Below are 17,356 nucleotides of genomic sequence, written 5' to 3' on the forward strand. Positions count from 1 at the left end.
TGTACTAAAAAGATTTTGTGATTTCTTTTGAACTACCTGCCCACCCCCCACCACTTAGCATCATTTTTATCCAAGACTGAGTATAAGGTATATGTTAAATTCTGTGTTGATGAGTTAGATGAACTAGTTGTTTTTTCATTTTCCTTTACTCATTTAACTCGTTTAAGTTTGAAAACAAAAACTTTAACTCAAAAAAATATATATACCCCCATGTTAATTGCAGCATTATTTATAATAGCTAAGATATGGAAGCAACCCAAGTATACATCAATAGATGAATGGATAAAGAAGATGTGGTATGTGTATACACGCGTACACGCACACACACACACACACACACAGAGGAATATTATTAAGGTATAAAAAGAGTGGGATCTTGCCATTTGTGACAATATGGATGAACTTAGAGTGTTTTATGCTTAGTGAAATAAGAGAAAGATAAATACTATGATTTCACTTCTATGTGGAACCTAGAGAACAAAACAGATGAACAAACAAAAGATTAAAAAGAGCCATAAATATGGAGAATAAACTAGAGAGTTTGGTTGTTGGAGAGGATGGGAGTGGGCAAAAAAGATATAAAGAGGAGTGCAGGCTTTAAATTATATAATGAATAAGTCAGAGGGATAAAAGGTACAGCATAGGGAATATAGTCAATGGTATTGTAATAGCGTTGTATGGTGCCAGATCATAGCTACACTTGAGGTGAGCATAGCATAATGTATAAAGTTATCAGATCACTATGTTGTACACCTGAAACTAATGTAACATTGTGTGTCAATTACACTTCAATAGCAGACAAAAAGAAATACTAAGAGATATTTTTTGGAGAGAGAGAATGATCCAGAGGGAAGGTCTGAAAAAGTAGAAGCAGCAATGGACATGATAAATGTAACAAACACTGAATGATAATAATTTAAATCTTATGGATAAGAAAGTACAATAGAATCAAAATGCATGATAATTATGTACATTAGGAAAGAACTTAGATTTGGAATGAATTGTAATTAAAGTATAATCTAAGGTCCTTGTATTGTTTGGGAGAATAGTAAAGACTTTAATAAGTTAGGTATTCCTGTTAAAAATTTCTTTTTTATAATGTAAGTAGTATGTAGAATTTTTACCCTAGTAAAGGAAAATTGAATGACAGAAAAAAAATCCAAAAGATTCTAGAAAAGAAGAGGGAAAAAAATAGAAAAGTTGATCCAAAAGTAAGAGAGTAGAAATAAATCTAAATATATCAGTAAGTATACCAATTCAATGTACCAATTAAAAGAGAAAAATTGACAACAAATAAATTTAAACTATATGTTTACCAGAGGTATGCTAAAGCATAAAAATACAGAAAGGTTGAAAGTAAAAAATTAATAGAATACCTAGGGAAAAATTTAACTAAGGCTGTGAAATATCTGTAAACTAAGAACTGTAAGACATTGATGCATGAAATTGAAGAAGGTACAAATCAATGGAAATATACTTAGTGTTCGTGGGTCAGAAGAATAATATCATTAAAATGTCCATACTATCTAAAGTGATCTGTAAATTCAGTGCAACATGCATTAAGATTCCAATTATATTTTCTCACAGAAGTAGAAAAAAAGTCCTAAAATTTGTATGGAATGATAACCCCAAAGAGCCAAAGAGCCAAAAAAAAATCTTGAGAAAGAGAACAAAGCTGGAGGCATCAGTCTTCTATTTCAAACTATATCACAAAGCTATAGTAATCAAAATAGTGTGGTATTCACATAAAAACACAGATCGGTGGAAAAGATTAGAGACCCCAGAAATAAACCCACTTGTATATGGTTAATTAATATATGACACAAGAGCCAAGCATATACAGTAGAGAAAGGATAGTCTTTTCAGTAAATGGTTTTGGAAAAACTGGACCCCTTTCTTACATCATGCACAAAAATCAACTCAATATGGATTAAAGACTTGAATACAAGACCTGAAACCACAAAACTACTAGATAAAAACTTGAGGGTAAACTCCTTGAGGTCAGTCTTGGCATTGATTCTTTTGCATGTGGTATCAAAAGTAAAGGCAACACAGCAGAAATAAATGAGACTGCATCAAAGTAAAAAGCTGCTGCCCAGGAAAGGAAAGAAAGCATCAACAAAAGGAAAAGACAACCTGCAGAATGGGTGAAATGTCTGTAAAGCATGTATCTGATAAGGGGTTCATATCCAAAATATATACCGAACTTGTACAACTTCCTGGGGGGAAAACTCAAATAATCCCAGTACAAAATGGGCAGAGGAACATTTTTTTCCAAAGAAGACATTCAAATGGCCAACATGTACATCGAAAGGTGTTCAGTGTCACCGGTCATTAGGGAAAGGCAAAACAAAACCACAATGAGCTATCACCTCATACTTGTTAGAATGACTATCATCAAAAAGACGAGAGAACACATGCTTGCAAGGATGTGGAGAAATGGCAACCCTTGTGTACTACTTGGTGGGAATGTAAATTTCCACTATGGAAAAAAATGTGGAATTTCTCAAAAACCTAAAAATATAATATGATATTAGCCAGAAATTTTACTTCTGGGTATATATCAGAAGGAAGTGAAATCATTGTCTTGAGGAGATAATATGCACTCCCATGGTTATTGCAACATTAGTCACAAAAACCCTACACGAAGGGATGCCTGGTGGCTCAGTTGGTTAAATATTGCCTTCGGCTCAGGTCATGGTATCTCTCCCCTACTCTTGCGCTCTCTCTCAAATAGATAAATTTTTTTTTTAATATAAAGTCAATACATGGAAACAATTTAAGTGTCCCTCAATCAATGAATGGATAAAGAAAATGTGGTATCTATCTGTATATATATATAATGGAATATTACTTTTCCATAAAGAAGTAGGAAATCCTGCCATATGCAGCGATATGGATGGACCCTGAGCGCCTTATGCTAAGTGAAGTTAAGTCAGTCAAGGAAAGACAAAGTATGCTCTGACCGGTATGTGGAATCTAAAAAAACTGAATTCATAGAAACAGAGAACAGATCGGTGGTAGCCAAAGGTGGTGGTGGGGGGAGGCTGGTGGTGGTGGTGGTGGTGAGAGGTGGGAGATGGTGGTGATGATGATCAAAAGGTACAAGTTTCCAGTATATGATAAATAAGTTCTGGGCATATAATGCACTGCATGGTGACTAGAAAAAATATAATAAAAATTAAAAAAATAAAGGAAAGTAAAAGGATGAACAAATATGTAATTTAAAGCTAGCATAGCCTATTATTAGACAAATTAGAATTAAGACAAATAAAATTAGAGATGAACCTCCATACAATGATCAAAGTTTTGGTTCACCAGGAATATATAATACTCCTTAAGCTCAGCTCAATAATAATACCACATGAGGGCGTAGGGTGTTGTCCAGCAAGAGGTGGTATATGTGTTGAACCAACTGTGGTGCTATGTTCCCAGTTACTGGAGTTATACAGGTCCAGGAATCAAACAAGTAGATTTGCCTTCTCATCACTCTCAATGATCCACTTTGGCAATATTTATTTCCAGTCCCTGCAAGTCTAGGTACTATGGTATTGGAGACTGTGATCCTACAGGGGTGGTATTGTTTACTAGAGGTACAGTAATAGTTCCATTGGACTTCAAACAGCTGTCTGATCCAAGTTCAAAAATTCATGCTAGCTTCTAACTGAAGTACATTGTGTGTTTTTGCCTGACTGGCAGGCTGGAATTGATGCAGAGTTAATATTCCCAGAATTGATGAATAAGTATCCTTTGTGGACATTTATGAAGTGTATTTACAGTGCTCTAAAATGGTCCCTTATAAGACTGAGCCTCAGTTGCTTCTAATAACAACTCATGTTTATGGTCTATACACACCATTCTTTGTTTGATTTCTCCACTTTCTTCCCATATTTTTTGGGATTGCCTTACAAACTGCTTGCACACAACTCTTGTCTCAGTATTTGCTTTTGGGGGAACCCAAACTGAGATAATTCCCCAACTTGTTATTAGAAGCTAACATATTCTAGTACCCAAAGCTTATGTAGACATTGAAATAAAGGTAAATTACAGTGTAATATTGCTTGTAAATAGGTGTAAAAATCCTAAGCAAAACATGACTAGTTGAATCCAATAATTTATTATGCCTTTCAGATGAACCAACCATTTGGTTATTATGAAGTAGTATTTCATATGTCTATAATAATATTTCTCATTCTGTAGTCTGCTTTGTTTGATATTGATCCAGTTACTCTTATGATAGTGTTGTCATGGTATTTCTTCCACTTAACCTGTTTATCTCTTTCTATTTAAAATGTGTTTCTTATAGACAAATTTAAAAAAAAAATTTTCAGTCTGATGATAATATGCCTTTAATTGAAGTGTTTTGATCATATGCATTTAATGTAATAATTAACATGTTTGGGTATAAGACTGCCATTTTGCTTTTTTTGGTATTGTTCCTCCGTCATGCCTGCCTTTATTTTTATTTATTTATTTATTTTTTGGTTTTGAGTTATGTAGTTCTTTGTATATTTTGGATGTTAACCCCTAATAAGATACATCATTTGCAAATATCTTCTCCCATTCAGTAGATTGCTTTTTTGTTTTGTTGATGGTTCATTTGCTATATGCAAAAGCTTTTTATTTTGATGTAATCCTAATAGTTTATTTTGCTTTTGTTTCTCTTTTTTTAGGAGGCCTATCTAGAAAAATGTTGCTATGGTCAGTGTCAAAAACAAAACAATACAAAACAAAACCACAGTGTCTGTGTTCTCTTCTAGGATCTTTATGGTTTCAGGTCTCACATTTAGGTATCTAATCCATTTTTAATTTATTTTTGTGTATGGTATAGAAAATTGGCCCAGTTTCATCCTTTTGCATATAGCTGTCCAGTTTTCCTAGCACCATTTATTGAAGAGAGTGTCTTTTCCCCATTGTATATTTTGGTCTTCTTTGTTGTAGATTAATTGACTGTATGAGCCTGGGTTTATTTCTGGATTTTCTATTTTGTTCTATTGCTCTATGAGTCTATTTTTGTACCAGTACCATACTGTTTTCATTACTATAGCTTTATAGTATATCTTAAAATCTGGATTTCTGCTACCTCAACTTTGTTTATCTTTTTCAAGATTGCTTTGGCTATTTGGGGTCTTTGATGGTTCTATACAAATTTTAGGATTGTTCTAGTTCTGTGAAAATGCTATTGTTATTTTGATAGAGATTGCATTAAACCTAGATTGCCTTGGGTAGTATGGACATTTTAACAGTATTAATTCTTTCAATCCATGAGCATGGAATATCTTTCCATTTATTTGTGTCCTCCTCCTATTTCTTTTATCAGTGTTTTATGGTTTTTAAAGTAAAGGTCTTTCACCACCTTTGTTATATTTATTCTTAGGTATTTAATTTTTTTGGTGTAATTATAAATAGAATTCTCTTAATTTCTCCTTCTGCTACTTTCTTATTAGTGTATAAAATGCAACAGATTTCTGATTATTAATTTTGTATTCTGCAGTGTTACTAAATTCATTTATTATTTCTAATAGTTCTAATAGTTTAGGGTTTCCTATGTATAGTACTATGCCATTTGAAATAACAACAGCTTAATTTCTTCCTGAACAATATGGATGCTTTATATATATATATTTTTGCCTGATTTCTGTAGCTAGGACTTCCAGTACTATGTTGAATAATAGTGGTGAAAGTAGACATCCTGTCTTGTTCCTGACCTTAGGGGAAAAACTCTATTTTTTTCCCCATTGGGTATGTTAGCTTGTGTTTTTTCTTATATGGCTTTGTTATATTGACTTTTTTATATATTGACTTTTTTGAGAATTTTTATCATGAATGGGTGTTGAATTTTGTCAAATGTTTATTGAGATGATCATGTGGATTTTAATCCTACATCACATTAATTTGTGAATATTAAGTCTATGCTTGCATCCCCAGAATAAATCCTTCTTTTTTTTTTTTTTTTTTTAAGGTTTTATTTGAGAGAGAAAGCATGCACGAGTGAGGGAGGGGCAGATGGAGAGAGACAAATAGACTCCCTGTTGTGAAAGGAGCCCTGACACTGGGCTTGATCCCAGGAGCCTGTGATCATGACCTGAGATGAAGTCAGATACTTAACCAACTGAGCCACCCAGGCACCCTAGAATAAATCCCTCTTGATCGTGGTGAATGATTCTTTTACTGTATTGTTGAATGTGGCCTGCCTGTATTTTGTTGAGAATTTTTGCATCTATGTCCATCTGTGATATTGGCCTTTAGTTTTTTGTTTTGTTTTGTTTTGTTTTTGTATTGTCTTTCTCTGATTTTGGTATTAGGGCAATGCTGGCCTTGTAGAACGAATTTGGAAACTTTCTTTTTTCTTCTGATTTTTTGGAATAGTTTGAGATAGGTATTAACCCTTCTTTAAATGTTGTTAGAATTTGCCTATGAATCCATCTGGTCCTGGACTTTTATTTTTTGGCAGTTTTTTGATTACCAGTTCAATTTCATTACTAGTAATTGGTCTTCAGGTTTTCTGTCCCTTTCTGATTCAGTTTTGGAAGACTGTATTGAAAGGTCCCCCAATGATAGGTCCGTGATCAAAGGAGCGAGACTGATACAAAGTGAAAGTCAAGCAAAGCTTTATTTTGCGCCAAGCATCGAGAATCAAACCGACCGTTCTGGGCCGCCTCTTACAGATAGGGCGACCCCTCTCTGCCTTACTGACTAACTTTTATAGAGCAAAGGCCATGTGGTTGGGCCTGGCCACACACAGGTGGCCAATGAGATTGCAACACACAGAGAAACCTGCACAGTCATGCTAGGTCACACATGGGTGGCCAATTGAATTACAGTTCACCCCATAGTAGCTATTTGAACTAGCCTATCACCTTGGTCAGGATTGGCGCCCAAAAGGCACCCAAAAGGTGGGGCCCACACTCCTTGGTAGCTAGGGAGACAGTATGCACGCCCCACTGATTGGATGTCTCCACCTGGCCCGACTCATCCCTGCATTAGGGCTCTGTTATCTCCACCTGACCTGACCCATCCTTGTATTTGGGCTCTGTTATCAGGGACTGGTTGACCATATTTTACTGGTTTCCTGGACTTGCTTTTAAATAAGTTTCCCTGTCGGGGGGTGGGGAGGTGAGAGGGGTTGGGGGAGGGCAGGGTCAGGTTAAGTTTTACTGTTTAACCAGATGGAATTGCTCTGGCTAAATAGGCCCTTACAGTATGTATATATCTAGGATTTTATCCATTTCTTCTAGAGTGTCCAGTTTGCTGACACACAGTTTTTCATAGTATTCTCTTATTTTCTGTTGTATTTCTGTGGTGTTGATTCTTCTCTTTTGTTTCTGATTTTATTTATTTGAGGTTTTTTTTTCTTCCTCTGATGAGTCTGGCTAAAGGTTATCAATTTTGTTTATCTTTTTAAAGAAGCAGCTCTTGGTTTTATTCATTGATCTTTTGCATTTTTAAAAGTCTTGTTATTTATTTGTCTTCTGATCTTTATTAGTTTTTCTTGCTTCTATTCACCTTGGGCTTTGTTTGTTCTTTTTCTGGTTCATTTAGGCGTATGGTTAAATTGCTTGTTTGAACTTTTTCATGTTTCTTGAGGTAGGCCTATGTTGCTAAATATCTCCTTCTTAAAACTGCTTTTGCTGTGTCTCAAAGATTTTAGACAGTGTGTTTTCATTTGTCTCCATGTATTTTTCAGTTTTTTTCTTTGATTTCTTCATTGACCCTTTAGTTGTTTAGTAGCATGTTGTTTAGCCTCTGTGTGTTTATATTTTTTTCATTTTTTTCTTCTGATTTTTAATTTTATATCATTGTGGTTCAAAAAGATGAATAGTATTATTTTAGTTTTTAAATTTATTGAGACTTGTTTTGTACCTAACATATGATCTATTCTGGAGAATGTTCTATGTGCCCTTGAGAAGAATATAGATTCTGTTCTTTTGGATGGAATGTTCTATATATATGTGTTATGTCTATCTGGTCTAATGTGTCATTCAGAGACTTTTATTTCTTTATTGATTTTCTGTCTGAATGATCTTCTTACTGATGTAAGTGAAATGTTAAATTCTCCTACTGTTATTGTATTATAATCAGTTTCTCCCTTTATGTCTGTTTATATTTGCTTTTTGTATTTAGTTGCTTTAATACTGGATGCATAGATGTTTACAATTGTTATATTCTCTTGTGGTATTGATCTCTTTATTTTATTGTTATGTAATGCCTTTCTTTGTCTTTTGTTAGTTGTTGTTTAAAAGTATTACGTCTGATATAGGTATTGTTACTTGGCTTTTTTTTTTTTTTTCTTCCATTTGTAAGGGTCAGTATTTTTCCATTCCTTCACTTTCAGATTGTATGTATCTTTGGTCTGCAGTGAGTCTCTTTTAGGCAGCATGTAGATGATTCTTAAATTTTTTGATTCATTATGTCACCCTATGTCTAAGAAATTAGACCATTTAAATTAATTATTGATAGTATGTACTTATTGTCATTTTGTTAATTTTATGGTTGATTTTGTAGTAGTTCTTCTTTTGCTCTCCTTCTTTGTAATGGAGGAGTTTCTATATTGTTATATTTGGCTTCTTTCTCTTTACTTTTTTGTATCTTTTATAGATTTTGGGTTTGTGGTTACCATGAAGTTCATATATAACATCTTAAGCATATAGCAGTCTCTATTAAATTGCCAGTTATTTAAGTTCAAACACAGTCTGAAAAAACTTCTTTTTGTTCCTTTTATTCCCTCCACAGTTTATGTATATGCTGTCATATTTACTTATTTTTACTCATAATTTTCTTACATTTAATTATGGCTTTTTTTCCTTAAGTTCTCCTTCATTTTTGAAGGATAATTTTTCCAGATATGTAATACTTGGCATTTGGTATTTTTTATTAATTGCATTTTAAATATGCCACCACACTACCTTCTGGTATCCATAGTCTCTGAGGAGAGAAATAAGTGGTTACTCTTATTGAAGAACTTTCGTACATATTACTTCTCTCTTGCTGCTTTCAAGATTCTATATTTGTGTTTGGCTTTCAACAGTTTTATTATAATGTGTCTTCATATGGATCTTTTTCATTTATTCTACTAAGAATTTGACATATAAATCCTTATCTTTTCTCAAATTTGGGAAGTATTCAGTAATTATTTCCTTATTCTTCCCCTCCCCCTTTTTCTTTCTATTTTCCTGGGAGTATTATAATGTCTATGTTGATATGCTTGATGATATCCCATAATTCTGTTAGGCTCTGTCCTTTTTTTCATTCATTTCTCTTTCTTCTCCTCGACTGGATCATTTCAATTGGTCTGTCTTTAAATTGACTGATTCTTTTGCTTGCTGCTGTCAAAACCTTCTAGTAAAATTTTCATTTCAGTTATAGTTTCTTTTGTTCAGTTATTTAAGTTTCCATTTCTAGAATTTGGTTTCTTTTTGTAATTTCTGTATCTTTCTTTATATTTGTTAAAATACTATTTTTTGTTTCCTTTAATTCTTGTGCATGATTTCCTTTAGCTCACTGAGTGTATTTAAGACAGTAAACTAAAAGTTTTTGTCTACTAAGTCCAGCATGTAAGATTCCTTAGGGACAGTATCTGTTTATTTTTTCCTTCAAATAAGTCACAATTTCTTGTTTCATTGAGTGCTTGCTTCATAATTTTTTGTTGAAAACAAGATATCTTGAGTATTTTATGTGGTAACTCTGGATATCAGATTTCCCCCTCTCTGTAAATTTTGTTATTTTTGTTTAGTGACTTTTCTAAGCTACTATTTTTTAAATAGACTTCATTTTATTTTTAGTTTTTTTAAAGATATTTATTTGACAGAGATCACAAGTAGGCAGAGAGGCAGGCAGAGAGAGAGGAAGGGAAGCAGGCTCCCTACTGAGCAGAGAGCCTGATGTGGGGCTCGACCCCAGGACCCTGGGATTGTGACCTGAGCAGAAGGCAGAGGCTTTAACCCACTGCGCCACCCAGGTGCCCCCAAATAGACTTCATTTTTAGAGCAATTTTATGTTCTCAGCCGAATTGCATATAGTACAGAGAGTTTCCATATACTTGCTATTCCTATGTATGCATGGGCCTCCTCTATTAACAACATCATGCACCAGAGTAGTATCCTTGTAAGATCTATGAAGTTATACTGACACATCATCATCACCCAAAGTCCATAGTTTACATAAGGCTTTCTCTTGGTATTGTACATTCTATGGGTTCTAACTAATGTAAAATGATACAATTACAGTATCATACAGAATGGTTTCACAGCCCTAAAAATCCCATGTGCTCCACATATTCATTTTCTTTTCCTTATCCAACCCTTGATAGCTTTATGTCTTTAGTTTTCTTTTTCCAGAATGCCATATAGTTGGAATCATACAGTGTATAGTCTTTTTTGGATTGGCTTCTTTCACTTAGTAATATGCGTTTAAGATTCCTACATGTCTTTTCATGGATTGCCAGCTTTTTTTTTTTTTTTTTTTTTTGGTGCAGAGTGATTTATTGTATAGTTGTACCACATTTTGTTTATCTATTCACTTACTGAATGACACCTTCTTTGCTTCCAAGTTTTAGTAATTATGAATAAAGCTGCTGTAAACTTCTGTGTGCAGGTTTTTGTATGGACATACATTTTCTTTTCTCTCTGTCTTTTTTTTTTTTAAAGATTTTATTTATGTATTTGGTAGAGGGATAGAGAGCACAAGTAGGCAGAGTGGCAGACAGAAAGAGAGGGAGAAGCAGGCTCTCTGCTGAGCAAGGAGCCCCATGTGGGCTCCATCCCAGGACCCTGGGACTGAGCCCCACATCGGGTTCTCTGCTCAGCAGGGAGCCTCCTTCCCCCTCTCTCTGTCTCTGCCTGCCTCTCTGCTTACTTGTGATCTCTCTCTTTCTGTCAAATAAATAAATAAATCTTAAAAAAAAAAAAAAAGAGTATGCTTAGTTTTTAAAGAAACTCCTCAAAACTTTTTCCCACTGAAGTTTTTAACTCTTGAACATGTCCATGCGGGGCTTCCAGCAGTTCATTTACAGCTTGGGTTTTCTTATCTCACTGCTAGTTCCTGTGGAGGTTTGTTCTCATGGATTTCTGCTCTGATAATTTCTGCTTCTCAGGATCATCTGTTTGTCTCTTTAATTTTTGGTGATGTGTTTTGCTCAGTGATCTCAATTCTGTGATAGATACAAGAACAGTTGTTCATTTTCAGTTCATTCAACTTTTCTTGTTAGGACAGAGTGACTGACTAATCCAGGCTCTCTGCATGCCGGGTTGGAAACCAGAAGTCTAAGCTGTTTTGAATGTCTGTATTCCTTGATTAAATATTTTGTCTCTCAGGCCTCTGTTCCTATTGCTTATGGTTAGTTGATGGATTTGAGAAATATTTCCTTAAATGCGTTGAGCCACAAAAAGAAAAAAAAAAGGAAAAGGAGAAAAAATTATTTCCCGTTTCTTCAGGATTGGCTTTGTGTTGGGGCACTCCTTCAGAGTTTAGCCGGGCTGTTTACAAATCTTGAGTTAGCTTTCATTTTCTGCTTGCTCTGAGCTAAAAATAAACCAACTGTGAGAGTTTAGTGTCTACTCAGATATTTTGAGTCCTGGCTTGGGCAAATGCATGGCTTATTAGGATTCCCCCGTATATATGGGATCTTTTCAAAATCCTTTTTTTCCTAAGTAACTCTCTACCCAGCTTTTTCTTCTATGCTGTTGACATGTGTATTATTTGCCACAACAGCTCCAGGGAGCTGTGGTTTGTTTATTTGCCTTTCAATGGTGAGAGACGGCCTCCACTTATTTGTTTTTTTTGTTCTTTTGTTTTGGTTTTGTTTTGTTTCTTTTTGCCTTGAGAGAATTTTGAGCTACATGAAGCAAAGCAAAAGCTGCCAGTCCTTCAGGACTTCTCTTGGCTTCAGTGATACCATATGCCTATCTGGAATTTTAGTTACAGATTATTATTTCACTTTAAAAAATATCATGCTATCTTCTCCTTAGGAAGCTTTTTATGATAGGAGCATTGAGTGCCAGCCCCATTAGCCACAATTTTTTTTAAGAATAGGGTATTTACTCAGGTGGCTAACAGACACATGAAAAGATGCTCAATATCCAGTCACCATCAGGGAAATACAAATTAAAACTACAATTAGATGTCACCTCACATCTGTCAAAATGGCTAAAATTAACAATACAAGAAACAACAGATGTTGGCGAGGATGCAAAGAAAGGGGAACACTTCTACATTGTTGGTGGGAGGGCAGACTGGCCAGCCACTCTGGAAAATAACATGGAAGTTCCTCAAAAAGTTAAAAATAGAACTACCCTATGATGTAGCAATTGCTCTACTAGGTATTTATTCAAAGAGTTAAAAAAATACTCTAATGAAAATTTGTTATTTACAACAACATGGATGGAACTAGAGTATATTATGCTAAGCGAAATAAGTGAGTCAGAAAGACAAACACTATATGATTTCACTCATATGTGGAATTTAAGAAATGAAGCAGATGAACATAGGGAAAAAAAAGAGAGAGAGGTAAACCCTAAAACAGACTCTTAACTATAGAGAACAAACAGGGTTGCTGGAGGGGTGGTGGGCAAGGGGATGGATTACAGATGGGTGATGGGCATTAAGGAGGGCACTTGTGATGAGCACTGGGTGTTATACGTAAGTAATGAATCATTAAAGTCTACTCCTGAAACTGATACGACCCTATATGCTAACTAATTGGAATTTAAATAAAAAGTTGAAACAAAAAGAATAGGGTTTTTACTGGTTACCTTGCCTAGGTAGTTTTTTCTTGTGTTTACTTTTCTAAGAATAAATTTTGTAGTTTGCTAGGTTAGAATGTGTGGTGAAACCGTTTCTGAATCTTAAAGTTTCTGAAAATATTTTAAAATAATAATAAAAAATAATAAAAATAATAAAAAATAAATAAAATAAATTTTATTTTGGCTTCACACTTACATGATAATATCTTTAAAATTAGAATGGTGGAAGTTTAATATTTTCCTGGGGTACTTCATATATGTTCTTCCACATTTTCATAGAATTTTCTCTTTCTGTTTAGTGTTTGCCTAAAATTGATTTTCTCACTTCTGATCAGTTTTCATTTTCCACTTTACCAATAGTGTTCTAGATTCAACATTACTAGAACTGATGTTTTTCTCAGTAGTTGAGAAAGCCTTTGTTCTCCAGGCTTTTAGTGGTTTACATAGTTTATTTAAGGTTTAAATAAACTCTGGCTCTAATGAATGGGTGAACTGATATATGATGGTTTCTCATCATCATCTGAGATAGGAAAAGAGGTTTTGAGAACCTTGGAATCTCTGTTGATAGTGGGAAGAATGAGTTTATTCCAAGGTAGTATGCCTCAGTGAACATTAGTTTCTAAATCCTTGTGTAGCTGAAATTATTTTCCTTCAGACTTGGATATTTATTTACTTTGGTATGTTTTCTTGAGGGTCTCAGCCCTTTTTGCTTAGATTTCTGATTTCTTATTACTTAGCACAGGGATTCTCAAAACCTAGCATGCAACAGAATCAGTTGGAGGGCTAGTTATATTGCTGACCGTACTGCCAGAGCTTTTGATTCATTTGGGGTCGGGCTTAAGAATTTACATTTTCTGCGGTGCCTGGGTGGCTCAGTCATTAAGTGCCTGCCTTTGGCTCAGGTCATGATTCCAGGGTCCTGGGATCCAGCCCCGCATCAGGCTCTGTGGGAAGCCTGCTCCTTCCTCTCCCACTCCCCCTGCTGGTGTTCCTCTCTCACTGTGTCTCTGTCAAATAAATAAATAAAATATTAAAAATAATTTACATTTTTTTACACAATTTTACACAAATTTATACAAACAAATATCTTTGTTTAGGTGATGCTGATGCTTTTGACTGTGGGACCACAATTTTTGAATTATTCCTTGAGAGTTAGTGTGGCAGAAGAGAGATTTTAGAGTAGCCTGATTTTTTAGTTGAGCAACTTTTTTTTTTTAATGCCTAAATGAATGTAGTAATATTTTTCTTCAACAAAGTGGTTAAAGACTTTTACCTGGATGTGATAGAATAGGCTTGTATTTTGTGTGGCAAGCATAATCATTTTAACATTACATTTTCTAAGTGTTAAGTCTTGGTATTTTGGATATTCAATTTATGTCACAATCTCCCAAACCATTTTTTTGCATTTTCCATTAAAAATATCAGGTAATAGTATAGTATTTTATAGCTTGATTTTTTAGGGCTGTTATCAGAGAAAAGTCATATTGAAGAGATAATGTTCTTATGATAATGCTTTTTATTACTATACTCTCTGTTATATGAAAAAAATCTCTTCCAAGAGGACTACTAATTTTTTTCTTTACCTATATTAAGAAAATATATGAAATCATATATGTGAATTATTTTGGCCTATCCTAATATAGATCTATAGAGATGGAAATTTTTCTAGAATTGAGTTGTCTATGCAAGATATACTAAAACTGTGTCTGTAATTATGAAAATTATGATTTTGGATTATAGATTTATAGTTTTAGTAAATTGTAATTTGCATTTTTCTGGTTGAGAATTATAGAGACATCACATCATACACTGTGAAGAATTCTTATTTTTAAATGTTTTAATTAAAACTTTATTTTCCAGATTTTGGAATCTCTTTTTAAGGTATGTTTAATATATTGCAGTTTAAGCCTACTAACATTTAGTACAGAAATACATATTAATGGGGAAGAGGTTTCTAAGTTTTGAGGAAATAAAAAGAACTCCCAAACTTGCTACTATGTATATTTAAAAATGTTATGTTCGAGTTGTACATTGCATTAGCTCCATTCTGAACCCTAGGATAAATGATAATGATGTTGGTTCAGGGTTAATATTTCATAGATAACTCACACACACATACACATACAAATGCACTCATATGTACCCATATGTTGGAATAGCTTGCCAATAAGTATTTCTTTTTTTTTTTTTTAAAGTGGTTTCAACGACAGGTCAATCAGATAGAAGAGGTAAGTATAACATTTCTTAATTGTAAATTAAATTATTTTGTCTCATCTGAAAATCAATTTGAAATAAAAAATTTTTGAATAATCTTTTAATTTAGGTAGAGAAGGAACAAATGGGTAGAGCAAAATGTTTCTCAGTGATTACATACTACATTCCTATGTGTATCTGGAATGCTCTGTTTGACACATTCTTTCTCCTAAAATTAAATAATGGAAATTTAATTATCATTTTTACTAATTTACATAAAAGAATGACAAGAGAAAACTTAGCAACTTAAATATTTCTCCTGTATTTAAAAAAGTATGTATAATATATTTACTTATAAAATTATATTTGGTTTTCTTTAAACTTAATGTTATTTTAATGATCTTTTTTTTTTTTTTTAGATTTTCAGATGTTTTATGACCATTTTGAAAGCTAGTAGTCTCTAATCTTAAGGGTTTTTAATTCTATTTTGGGAAAGAATTTATGCTATTAATATAGCAGAATGATTTCTAGGGTAGCCTCAGTGATTTATAGAATGATTCTTGTTCTCTGTTGGTTGTGCTTATGATTTAGTCCAATTAAGCACCACTGAATCCCAGGTACTTTAAATAAGTTCATTTATTTGGGATATAAAATTAAAAAGTAAAGATAGAAATTGTAACTGTCTCCTAGCGCCTTCTTATTTTACCTTTGGCTCCAGAGTAGACTTTTACGGTCTGTATATACCCTTTGCTTTAGGATAGATATGGCTGACATTGGAAGAGTGTTAGTAGCTCTTCTTTGCCTATGATAGATGGGTCATTATCTTTCCAGAGATGTAGGATTGAGGTGAAGTCCACTGTTCTCCCTTCTTATAAAATGTATACTTTTCAACTTGAACAATCTAGCTTGTTTTCTGCCTTCTTTCATCTTGCTACTTCTTTTTATTCTGTTTTATACATGGATTTGTCTCACTTTCTTTTATTTGTACCTAATCCTGTCAATATGAAGACCTACCCCAAATCCTAGCCTCTGAGTTCCTTGACTCCCCATCTCCCCAGAACTAATCTCTTTCTTTATCTTTGGCCCTCACTTCTAGTGATACTCTAGACCTTATCATTAACAAATAGCTTTATTTTAAAATCACTAATTCAGGCAACTTATTCTTGAACTACATATTTTTATCTTGTCAGTTATTATTTACATACTATTCTGGCCACTCTTTGACTTTATCAAGACCATTAGTTCATTCATACCTTAACCTTCCTCAGTCTTTTTTTTTTTTTTTTTTTTTTTTTTAGATTTTATTTATTTATTTGAGAGAGAGAGACCACAAGTAGGCAGAGAGGCAGGCAGAAAGAGAGAGAGAGAGGGAAGCAGGCTCCCTGCTAAGCAGAGAGCCCAATGCCCCACACGGGACTCAATCCCAGGACCCTGAGATCATGACCTGAGCCAAAGGCAGCAGCTTAACCCACTGAGCCACCCAGGCGCCCCTTCCTCAGTCTTTTTTACTCATTTTTCTTTTCAGCTTGGAACATATGTCCTTAATAACAGTGAATTTCTTAACTTCCTACTCTTCTTTATCTCTTGCATTTTTCATTTCACTAGCCTAAAAAATTTAGCCTTGAATAAATGCAGTTATTTACTCTTTGGGCCTTTAGCTTAGCTATGAAACGCTGATGAAGAAAGTGACACAGTTATTCAAACGTAATTATTCCAAATACTGCCTTGCAATTCCTTTGCATTTCCAAAATGAATTTCAGTCCTTTTCATCTATCCTCTCAGTCCCACACTCCCTCTGTCCCATTTTCATTTTCACTGTCAGCCAGTCACTTAAAATGCTTGAAATACAAGCCACTGGTTAGAACTCCTTCAGTTTGCTACCAAACAAAAATTTCTTTATATCCATGCTCATTCTATCTTCCTTTGCTCTCGTTAAACAGATATTTTTCTTCTTTCTACATAAGATTCATTCTCTTACTTGTTTTGGGTCTTAAGAAATTTGATCAGTCATTCTCTCTTATATACTAAACTTTTCCTAATCAATTGTGTCATTCCTTTCAGGTTTTAAATATGCTCATATCTAATTGATGCAGCATTCCCTCCAGTTATAGACCTATTTCTCTTTTGCCGTTCATAACCAATTTTTAAAAAACTACTTTGTATGCAAATTTGCTTACAAGGGAAATAGTTATTAGATATTGTTGGGGATAAAGGCAAAACCCGAGATTTATAAAAGAGAGAAGAGAAGGGGCACCTGGGTGGCTCAGTTGGTTAAGTGTCTGCCTTCTGCTCAGGTCAGGATCTCAGGGTTCTGGGATCCAGCCCCGTGTGGGGCTCTCCATTCAGTGGGGAGTCTGCTTCTCCTCCCTCTCCCTCTGCTCCTCCCCTTGTTCTTCCTCTTTCTCTCAAATAAATAAAATCTT

General features: G+C 34.1%; 1 protein-coding gene across 1 annotated transcript in view; it reads left to right on the forward strand.

Moving 5' to 3' along the window:
* Positions 1 to 17,356, forward strand: part of LOC111155517 (coiled-coil domain containing 7) — a 403,110-nt gene that overhangs the window by 19,531 nt on the left and 366,223 nt on the right. Inside the window, exons 4-5 of the mRNA XM_022515688.1 lie at positions 14,601 to 14,621; positions 14,936 to 14,968. Coding sequence (XP_022371396.1) covers positions 14,601 to 14,621; positions 14,936 to 14,968 — 54 coding nt within the window. The remainder of the gene's footprint in view (positions 1 to 14,600; positions 14,622 to 14,935; positions 14,969 to 17,356) is intronic.

Source organism: Enhydra lutris, unplaced genomic scaffold (assembly GCF_002288905.1).
Source record: "Enhydra lutris kenyoni isolate GAN:26980312 unplaced genomic scaffold, ASM228890v2 scaffoldscaffold42, whole genome shotgun sequence".
Classification (NCBI taxonomy): Eukaryota; Metazoa; Chordata; class Mammalia; order Carnivora; family Mustelidae; genus Enhydra; species Enhydra lutris.